We start from the raw sequence: 10,220 nt of genomic DNA, 5'->3' as shown, positions 1-10,220 counted from the left end.
CAACTGGGTTCTGGACTTCCTGACGGGCCGCCCCCAGGGGTGAGGGTAGGCAACAACATCTCCTCCCCGCTGATCCTCAACACTGGGGCCCCACAAGGGTGCGTTCTGAGCCCTCTCCTGTACTCCCTGTTCACCCACGACTGCGTGGCCATGCACGCCTCCAACTCAATCATCAAGTTTGCGGACGACACAACAGTGGTAGGCTTGATTACCAACAACGACGAGACGGCCTACAGGGAGGAGGTGAGGGCCCTCGGAGTGTGGTGTCAGGAAAACAACCTCACACTCAACGTCAACAAAACTAAGGAGATGATTGTGGACTTCAGGAAACAGCAGAGGGAACACCCCCATCCACATCGATGGAACAGTAGTGGAGAGGGTAGCAAGTTTTAAGTTCCTCGGCATACACATCACAGACAAACTGAATTGGTCCACTCACACAGACAGCATCGTGAGGAAGGCGCAGCAGCGCCTCTTCAACCTCAGGAGGCTGAAGAAATTCAGCTTGTCACCAAAAGCACTCACAAACTTCTACAGATGCACAATCGAGAGCATCCTGGCGGGCTGTATCACCGCCTGGTATGGCAACTGCACCGCCCTCAACCGTAAGGCTCCAGAGGGTAGTGAGGTCTGCACAACGCATCACCGGGGGCAAACTACCTGCCCTCCAGGACACCTACACCACCCGATGCTACAGGAAGGCCATAAAGATCATCAAGGACATCAACCACCCGAGCCACTGCCTGTTCACCCCGCTGTCATCCAGAAGGCGAGGTCAGTACAGGTGCATCAAAGCTGGGACCGAGAGACTGAAAAACAGCTTCTATCTCAAGGCCATCAGACTGTTAAACAGCCACCACTAACATTGAGTGGCTACTGCCAACACACTGTCAATGACACTGACTCTACTCCAGCCACTTTAATAATGGGAATTGATGGGAAATGATGTAAATATATCACTAGCCACTTTAAACAATGCTACCTTATATGTTACTTACCCTACATTATTCATCTCATATGCATACGTAGATACTGTACTCTATATCATCGACTGCATCCTTATGTAATACATGTATCACTAGCCACTTTAACTATGCCACTTGGTTTACATACTCATCTCATATGTATATACTGTACTTGATATCATCTACTGTATCTTGCCTATGCTGCTCTGTACCATCACTCATTCATATGTCCTTATGTACATATTCTTTATCCCCTTACACTGTGTATAAGACAGTATTTTTTTTTTTGGAATTGTTAGTTAGATTACTGGTTCGTTATTACTGCATTGTCGGAACTAGAAGCACAAGCATTTCGCTACACTCGCATTAACATCTGCTAACCATGTGTATGTGACAAATAAAATTTGATTTGAGCAAGGAACTTAAACGTCAGCTTTCTTACATGGCACATATTGCACTTTTACTTTCTTCTCCAACACTTTGTTTTTGCCTTATTTAAAGCACGTTTCATTGTTTGAGGCTAAATTGAATTATATTAAGTGTTCATTCAATATTGTTGTAATTGTTATTACAAATACATTTTAAAAATCAGCCGATTAATCGGTATTCGCTTTTCTGGCCTCTAATAATCGGCGTTGAAAAGTCACAATCGGTCAACCTCTATCCAAAATACTTCAAATGGTAAGCTCAGTGAGTCTGTGTAGTAACTTAAAGAGTACAGTTAAGGCCTCAACATCTTTCTGAACATCTGTAGGCCTCTGTTTAAGTGCTTGCACACATACTTTGAGCTAAGTGTAAATAATGTGTGTGTGTGGGGGGCTCATAACAATTGGCTAGTGGGTTGGTTTGTGCACTCCCAGGCCCACCCATTGCTGCACCCCTGCCCAGTCATGTGAAATCCATAGATTAAGGCCTAACACATTTATTTCAATTGACTGATTACCTTCTATGAACTGTAACACAGTACAATTGTTGCATTAGTTTAGTATAGCAGATTGTTGAGACACCCACTGCTTAAAAGACTGTTGCATGTTAACACAAACCTGAACCAATTTATTTTCAAACAGTCCCCACTGTTTTGATGACAAATGGACTCTGATAAGCCAAGTAGTTTAATTAAGGGAGTACACAAATCCTGACAGGTGTAAGCAACACTGGCCATGTGTCCTCTATTTATGAATGGTTTCTTCAGAGTAAACTCTATTCCAATTGCCATAAAGACATGAGCCAATACAAATATTCTGAACAGAAAAAAATAAAATAGACATGATATTTTCCCATTTCACTTTATTAAAAAAGAAAAGATAAATAAAATTTAAAAGTATGTTGGGTCCGCACTCAAGCAGCAAGGCCAAAAAAGACATAACATGAAACAGTCCGGTCTGACCCATCTCCACCCTGCATAGCCAACTGGTAATAACCAATCTCAGAGGTAGACATCTGCCACTTCTGGCTGGCGGCCTGGCTATATTGGCACACGTTTCAGATTTAAGTGCTGCACTTTGCGCTAGAGGGCAAACAAGGGTCCCTGGGTTCGGCTAAACCAATGCTACGGAATCCAGGCGATGACGACAATAGGGTAGAGGAATCTCGTTTACTCCTGCACTGGGAAGAGTGGACGCTTTGCTGTGGTCCCAATAAACCAGCCATCCAGGTCTAGCACTAAGGTACACAGGGCTAAACTCCTCTAATCAAAACACACTTGTTTGCTTTTCTTAGTAGGGGGTTCTTATGAATTCTGATTGCTAGAACAGGTTCAGCAAAGACCAATCTGAAAGAGGGGGACATTATAACTGATTCATGGTTAGACTACATCACCCCCACCTGCTGGATGAGAACAAACCGCTTACGGTCAGTCTTGTGCAAGATCATCAGCACAGACCTACCCAATCAGACATGATGATCCATGGGGCCACTCAGCTCATCTTGAGGCAGGCCCCATGTCATGATAGTCATATCACAGCTACAATTGTAATTGGATTTCCTCCAATTACTCTCAATCTGAATTTTTAAATACACCAATGGCTGATTTGCATCCCCCTAATAGACAATTAATTGGCTGGCGGGGGGACAGAAACCAGTCACAGGAGGCACTTCTTATGAAAATGGGGGGGGTTCTGCCAAATCAACAAGACCCAGGACTGTAAAAAAAAAAAAAAAAAAAAAAGGCCAAAATAACTGAACAATAACACTATGTACAGGCAGGTGAGGGGGTCAGCGTGTGTGTACGCTTCGAGTTTAAGCACAGGCTAAGATCGAGCTGAACGTAAAGACATAAGCACATGTAAAAAAAAAACAATTTCAGTGACAATTGCACAATGAGTCGCCATGTCTTTCCACTGGTTGTTTTAAACCTCAGAACATCTGATTAAACGTTACAAGAAGGCAAAACAGAATATTTCAAATATTGCTTAAGAGTACTAGTTTTGGAGGATGAGAATTAAGTGATCATACAGACACACACACTGACCGCTGCTCTTCCTTCAGCACTCCCCCTTTCACAAAACACACAAGGTGTGGGAGAAGGGGGCACCTAACGCATTCTGTACTCTGAGGTCTTGGACACCTCACAGAGCTGACCCTTGAAGTCTATGTCAACAGTGAAGTCGAGGTCCCTCTGCAAGCAAAACATACAGAAACAGGTTAAAAGAGTGGGCACTGGATAAACTCCCAGCTTTAAACCACAGAAGATTAATCATTTCTAGTTTTGGAAAATTATACCAAGGAAAAGCGTAAACAGCCTTATAAGACCGACAAACCAACGGAAGGCAAAAAAAAAGGGTGGGCTTGGAGACTAAAAAGGTATCCCAACAAACTAAGACTGGGAGGTTTTTCCTCTCTTACGTTGTTTTTGACATTGGGCTTCATGTTGATGTTGCCGAAAATCTCCTCTCCAGTCTTCACAGTCAGATAGTCGTCAAGGTAGAATACAGTCTGCTTCCAGTGGGTGTAGGGGGACTCTGGACCTGGGAAGAGGAGAAACAGGTCTAATATGACTTCACGTAACAGAAAAAAATATAGCCCTTAAGAGTCAAACGTATTCTCTCAATTATTAAAGACTACTTGTGTGCTGTCATTTACCATAGACTTAAATTTACGAGGATTCAGTGAACAAGTCTATTATTGTAGTGCAGACTGTTTACGGGGGGCTAAAGACTCACTGGTGGAGAAGCCCGTCCTCTTGTGACAGCGAGTGAACTCGATGTTGAAGTAGGTGACGAGGGCGTGAATGTAATCGTTCCTCTTCACCTGCAGGCAGAAGGGCGAGGTGAAGGACAGGTCGTCGATCTTCACCGTGTAGATGTCCACCTCCTGGGGACAATGTAGGGAGGGGGGAAGACTCAGATGACAGGGCAAAATCCTCTGTTTGAACTGGAGATATGGTGCCAATGCAAAGTCACAGAACTATATTGGGGAGGCTGCTGAGTATGATTGACTCACCTTGATGAGGCAGGCGCTGCTGACCAGCTGTTTGGGGTCCACCACGTCCACTAGGGGCTCCTTGATGGCCACCTCCTTGATGCAGGACATATCGAAGCCGTACACGTTCTCCCACCCTGTTACAGAGAAGGGGTTACCACCACAACTGGGCAGACGGCGAGTTTAGAAAGTAACTTTATTAAATTGTCATCCAGGCATTGCTCTTTGAAGGAAAAGGAAAGCTTTGCTAGGTCTAGAAATGCACACTTCAAAGTCCAGACTAGTTAGCTAGCTAGATCAGCATTATGGCTAACTATTACAGGGGTAGCAGGTAGCCTAGCAGTAAGGATTGCTGGTATCAAATCAGACACCATTGCGCAAGGCACTTAACTCCCCAGGCACCCAGTGCGGCATCTCACCGCAACTCTCCAAAACACGTGCATGTATCTTTCGGAGGGGTTAGGTTAAAAGGGAGTTACATTTTGGTTGGACCTTGCATGTAATTGACAAATAAAGTGACCTTAATACAAACACAGAACAAGTAAATGTTATTTCCCAAATTGCTGATGACAGTCAGTAAAAGTAGCTTTTGGCTCCAATGACAGACTCCACCTTGAGAGTTAGCTGAATCTGTTCAATAAGGGCCATGACAGTCCTTGACCACAGAATCCAATCTGACACTCAAAGTCCCCTGACTAGCTCCTCTCCAACCAAAAACATGGGTACAACGCTGGCCAAATCACACCAACTACATTACCCCAAAATTTAGAGGAATTCTCACAGTGGATTTTATAGTCCTTGTACTGCCTGTCCTCAATGGCTGTGACATACAGGGTAGCCCTGTCTGGGAAAATCAGGCCCTCTGGTTTCTGGAAGAAAGAAAGGGAGAGGGAAAAAGAGCATGGCAGGTTAATACACTTAGGAATGACAGATTAGCAGGCTATTCAGAGGCCTGACATTTTGTTGCAGCTGTGTGGAATCATGGCACAATGACTGCTGGTTGTATGCATGCATCAGTCTGCAAGGGGAGTTGAGCCCCCAAAAGAGGGAAGCCAACTCCAGACAAAGTCTAACACTGATCTAAAACACTTCACAATTGCATAATTTGATCAGATTGAATATTGTTACAGGACAAACACTTATCCATGGTATGGACAACATTTGAGTTTACACCAGTGCAAAAGCTGAAATGTTCCCAATAAGTCACCCCAGCATGGCGCTGGCGAGATCCACTGGAATGAGTTTTACTTTATGGCCAATTCCACAGCAAGTCAGGAACTGAATCTCCTAAAAGCCTTGGTATATGGCCAAACAGTTTAACACTTGTCCCTGAAAATTTCAGTATAGGGAAAGATGGCAATTAAGACATTCAAACAAGCATTTAAGTCTATTCCATCATGTACTAATTAAATATACGGACAAGAACATACCAGCCACTTGTCCCTGGCGTAGATGACAGTGTTGAGCATGGACTCATAGAAGAGGCAGTAGCCCATCCACTCGGAGATGATGATGTCCACTCCCTCTACAGGAAGGTCCACCTCCTCCACCTTCCCCTTGATGATGGTCACAACTGAAGGAGAAGGAGTTACAACTAAATAGCCACAACATTGTTTCAAGCCAGGTTGAAGCATTGTGAAGGATAGGTGCGACTGAAGAGGCAGGGGAAAAGTACTGACTTACTGTGGTCCATTTTGTTGGCCTTGACGATCTTCACGGCATAGTCAGAAATACTGCTGCACTCAATCTGAAAGCACAGAAGCGAGGGTTAGACAGCAGGCCTTTGGGTGTCTCAAGTAATGACAACTAACCAGAACCATGGTATCCTTTAGTGCACCAATCAAGGGAATTGAAGTCCACTTGGAATTCGTGGGCTTTCTATGTTCATTATGATTAAGCAAATAAAACAGGGCTAGATGCAAAGCAGTCCCATCTGTGCTAGATTAAGAACATGTGTGCCTCACACAATATGGTATGACAATGGGGACATGTCACACACAGCATATAGAATGGTAAGCTGTATCACAAGTTCTAAACGTACTACAGACTATTGACAATGCATGGCAGTAAATGAGGCGTGTGTGTATGAGTCTCTTCTCCATATGCAAACAAGGTGGGGATACTTACGCCTATGACCTTCTTGGCACCAGCTTTGGCTGCAAACATGCAGAGGATTCCAGTCCCACTGCCCACGTCCAACACCACCTTGTCCTTGAACAGGTGCTTGTTGTGGAACATTGAGTTCCGGTAGGTCAGGGTGCGCACCTCATCTTTCAGCATCTCCTACAGAGCAGGACATGAGGAACATTAGTTAAGGCAACACTTACTGAGGTGAGTCACTCCAACTGGGATGTATACATGACAGAACATTTGACAAAATGTACTACCCATTGAAGACTATTAGCCCCATTGTATTTTGGTACAGATATGCTGACCACAATTCAGTATAAGGCAGTGTGACAGGAGTCCCCACATTTCAACCATTTTGGTTGTGGTACCAATTCTCACCAAATAAAAACTTACATTTGAATTCGGCAGTTTACATACACCTTAGCCAAATACATTTCAACTCAGTTCCACAATTCCTGACATTTAATTATAGTTTTAAAAAATCCCTGTTTTAGGTCAGTTAGAATAACCACTTCATCTTAAGAATGTGAAACGTCAATAATAGGGGAGAGTGATTTATTTCAGCTTTAGTTTTTCATCACATTCCCAGTGGGGCACAAGTTCACTCAATTAGTATTTGGTAGCATTGCTTTTACATCGTTTAACTTGGGTCAAAACGTGTCAGGTAACCTTTCACAAGCTTCCCACAATAAGTTGGGTGAATTTTGGCCCATTCCTCCTGACAGAGCTTGTGTAACTGAGCCTGGTTTGTAGGCCTCCTTGCTCGCACATGCTTTTTCAGTTCTGACCACAAATGTTCTATAGGATTGAGGTCAGGGCTGTGTGATGGCCACTCCAAAACCTTGATTTTGATGTCCTTAAGCCATTTTGCCACAACTTTAGAAGTATGCTTGGAGTCGTTTTCCATTTAGAAGACCCATTTGCGACCAAGCTATAACTTGACTGATGTCTTGAGATGTTGCTTCAATACATGTACAAATTTCCTTCCCCAGGATGCCATCTATTTTGTGAAGTGCACCAGTCCCTCCTGCAGCAAAGCACCCCCACATGATGCCTCCAACACCGTGCTTCACGGTTGGGATGGTGTTCCGTGGCTTGCAAGGCTCCCCTTTTTCCTCCAAGCACAACGATAGTCATTATGGCCAAAAAGCTCTATTTTTGTTTCATCAGACCAGAGGATATTTCTCCAAAAAGTACAATCTTTGTCCCCATGTGCAGTTGCAAACCGCAGTCTGGCTTTTTCATGGCAGTTTTGGAGCAGTGGCTTCTTCCTTGCTGAGCGACCTTTCAGGTTGTCAACATAGGCCTGGTTTTACTGTGGATATAGATACTTTTGTACCCGTTTCCTCCAGCATCTTCACAAGGTGCTTTTTTGTTTTGTGATTGATTTGTACTTTCCGCACCAAAGTACGTTCACCTCCAGGATACAGAACTTGTCTCCTTCCTGAGTGGTTTGACGGCTGTGTGGTTCCATGGTGTTTATACTTGCGTACTATTGTTTGTACAGATGAACGTGGTACCTTCAGGCGTTTGGGAATTGCTCCCAAGGATGAACTAGACTTGGAGGTCTTGGCTGATTTTTTTAATGTTCTCATAATGTCAAGAAAAGTGGCACTGAGCTTGAAGGTAGGCTTTGAAACATCCACAGGTACACCTCCAATTGACTCAAATGATGTCAATTCAGAAACTTCGAAAGCATGACATTTTCTGGAATTTCCCAAGCTGTTTAAAGGCACAGTCAACTTAGTTTATGTAAACTTCTGACCCACTGGAATTGTGATACAGTAAATTAATCTGTCTGTTAACAGTTTTTGGAAAAATGACTTGTGTCATGCACATAGATGTCCTAACAGACTTGCGGTTAAGAAGACATTTGTGGAGTGGTTGAAAAACTAGTTAATGACGCCAACCTTGGTGTATGTAAACTGCTGACCTCAACTGTAAATGTATGACAACTACCATTTTTTCCCAAATATACCTACCTCATGGATACCGAAGTGGGCGTATGAGTCAAAGTAATAGTCCTTAGAAGTCATGTCTTCTGCTGCTGGCTTGGCCGAGCTCTCCCCCTGAGAAATCTCACCAAAAGAGATAACAGTCACAACCAGCACGAGATTGGCAACAATGAACATGTATGAAGGTTCTCCATCCAAACCATTTACAGCCAGGCAGAACATGCTGATCAAATAACTCTTGAACAGATGTGAAGTGTGTTCATTTCTTTAAGTAGCTAAAAACTTAAAATGTAATGTTCATAGGACAATACTTCAACTTTTTGGTTACATTTGAGAGTACGGGAGTGCGGTGTTAAATTCACGTAGTTGTAGTTAAGCCCAAATTCAGTGTAGTGCATGAAGCTTTCCTTTTCTCCGAGCACAAAGGGAGAGAGAAAGCACATGGTGATTTAGGCCTTCACTGACAGATGTGAAGTTGGGACAGTAAATAAACGTAGAACACCATTAGTTAACCGAATGGTGCGCGCTGAACATAAGAACGTTACTTGCGAGCTCCCCTAATGAAAATGTGCCATGCCTTATTCAAGGAACATAGTTATCTAGCTAAAATAGTGGCGTCTAAATCCTCCCGGGCTGCCGGTTAGGTTAACGTAAGTAGCACAACTTAGAGCTAACACCAATGTCTAACAATTATTAAATTGATTTAGTTATCGACACTTAATTGATGGATTAAAACAGAACTTGGACAACAAATCAAATGCCGGCACAGTGCCAGATGTGCCTTGTGAAATGCTAGTTAGCATTACCAACCTGGCACCCATGCGGGCTCTACCCGAAGCACGAGCTAGCGATGGCTTGATAATGATTAGATCACAACACATATACATATACATATACATATATGTCATTACTAATCAATTACCCAATTGCATTCATAATTCAGTAACTATAATTACATGACAACCGCGTATACACAGTAAGAATTTGCTGTACTAGCAAACGTGGCGACAAATGAATGAGCCTACGTTATATGGTGCCTGGCTAAAATGGATGCTTTGATAGTGAAGTGCGTGTGTTCTCTGAACTAGCAGGCTCCGCGGCCTACGGTGCCATTGGACATATATTTACTTTTGCTTAGTGAAAATACTTACATTTTAACCTACAGAAACAAATTATATGTTGTTTAAAGTGTATTCGACCGCTGCGCTTACCTCCATTCTATCAGTTGTCTCCGCCATTTCAATTCCGTGTGGTCCTGGACGCAGACTCATAGTGGTATTAAAACGCACAGCTTTGAGCCCCCACCCTTTGACGCAAAATACAGTTCGTAATTGGATACGTGTTGCAGGCACCTCCCAAACGACAGCCCCAGTTTTGCATAAAGATTTATCATTGGTTCACAATTTCACCTCGAATCAAATCAAATCAAATTGTATTAGTCGCATGCGGCGAATACAACAGGTGTAGTAGACCTTACAGTGAAATGCTTACTTACGAGCCCCTAACCTACAGTGCAGTTTCAAGAAATACGGATAAGAATAACAGATACAAGCAACAAGTATTTAAAGATGAGCGGTAAAAATATATATATACAGGGGGGTGCTGGTACAGAGTCTGTTAGTTGAGGCAGTATGTACATGTAGGTAGAGTTAATTAAAGTGACTATGCATAGATGACAACAGAGAGTGGCAGTGGTATGGAGAAGGGAGGGGGGCAATGTGAATAGTCTGGGTAGCCATTTGACTAGATG

At 43.3% G+C, this 10,220-nt stretch overlaps 1 protein-coding gene across 4 annotated transcripts; it reads right to left on the bottom strand.

The window, feature by feature from the left end:
- Positions 1–2,235: 2,235 nt before the first annotated feature.
- Positions 2,236–9,806, bottom strand: LOC112252080 (protein arginine N-methyltransferase 1). Of its 4 annotated transcripts, none has more exons than XM_024423019.2 (10): positions 9,682–9,806; positions 8,498–8,584; positions 6,513–6,668; positions 6,069–6,132; positions 5,816–5,958; positions 5,143–5,254; positions 4,407–4,522; positions 4,127–4,277; positions 3,810–3,931; positions 2,236–3,582 (listed from the first exon to the last, which is right to left on the bottom strand). In XM_024423019.2, the coding sequence occupies exons 1-10, from the start codon at positions 9,739–9,741 to the stop codon at positions 3,499–3,501; spliced, it is 1,095 nt and encodes a 364-aa protein (XP_024278787.2). In that variant the 5' UTR covers positions 9,742–9,806; the 3' UTR covers positions 2,236–3,498. The 4 variants fall into 4 exon arrangements, with proteins under 4 accessions (XP_024278787.2, XP_024278805.2, XP_024278778.2 ...); XM_024423037.2 differs by having other exon boundaries at positions 5,167–5,254; XM_024423010.2 differs by having other exon boundaries at positions 8,498–8,593; positions 9,682–9,787.
- Positions 9,807–10,220: the final 414 nt, after the last annotated feature.

The sequence above is a fragment of the Oncorhynchus tshawytscha genome, linkage group LG01, assembly GCF_018296145.1.
Source record: "Oncorhynchus tshawytscha isolate Ot180627B linkage group LG01, Otsh_v2.0, whole genome shotgun sequence".
In the NCBI taxonomy this organism is placed as follows: Eukaryota; Metazoa; Chordata; class Actinopteri; order Salmoniformes; family Salmonidae; genus Oncorhynchus; species Oncorhynchus tshawytscha.
This window is presented reverse-complemented; position numbering and strand designations above follow the sequence as displayed.

Excerpts from the sequence above, each read along its gene's own strand:
- LOC112252080 (XM_024423010.2), bottom strand. The coding sequence starts at position 9,741 with ATGAGTCTGCGTCCAGGACCACACGGAATTGAAATGGCGGAGACAACT. Across the intron at positions 5,255-5,815 it reads ACGCCAGGGACAAGTGGCTG|AAACCAGAGGGCCTGATTTT; the intron begins GTATGTTCTTGT and ends TCTTTCTTCCAG. Across the intron at positions 3,932-4,126 it reads GAGGACGGGCTTCTCCACCA|GTCCAGAGTCCCCCTACACC; the intron begins GTGAGTCTTTAG and ends TCCTCTTCCCAG.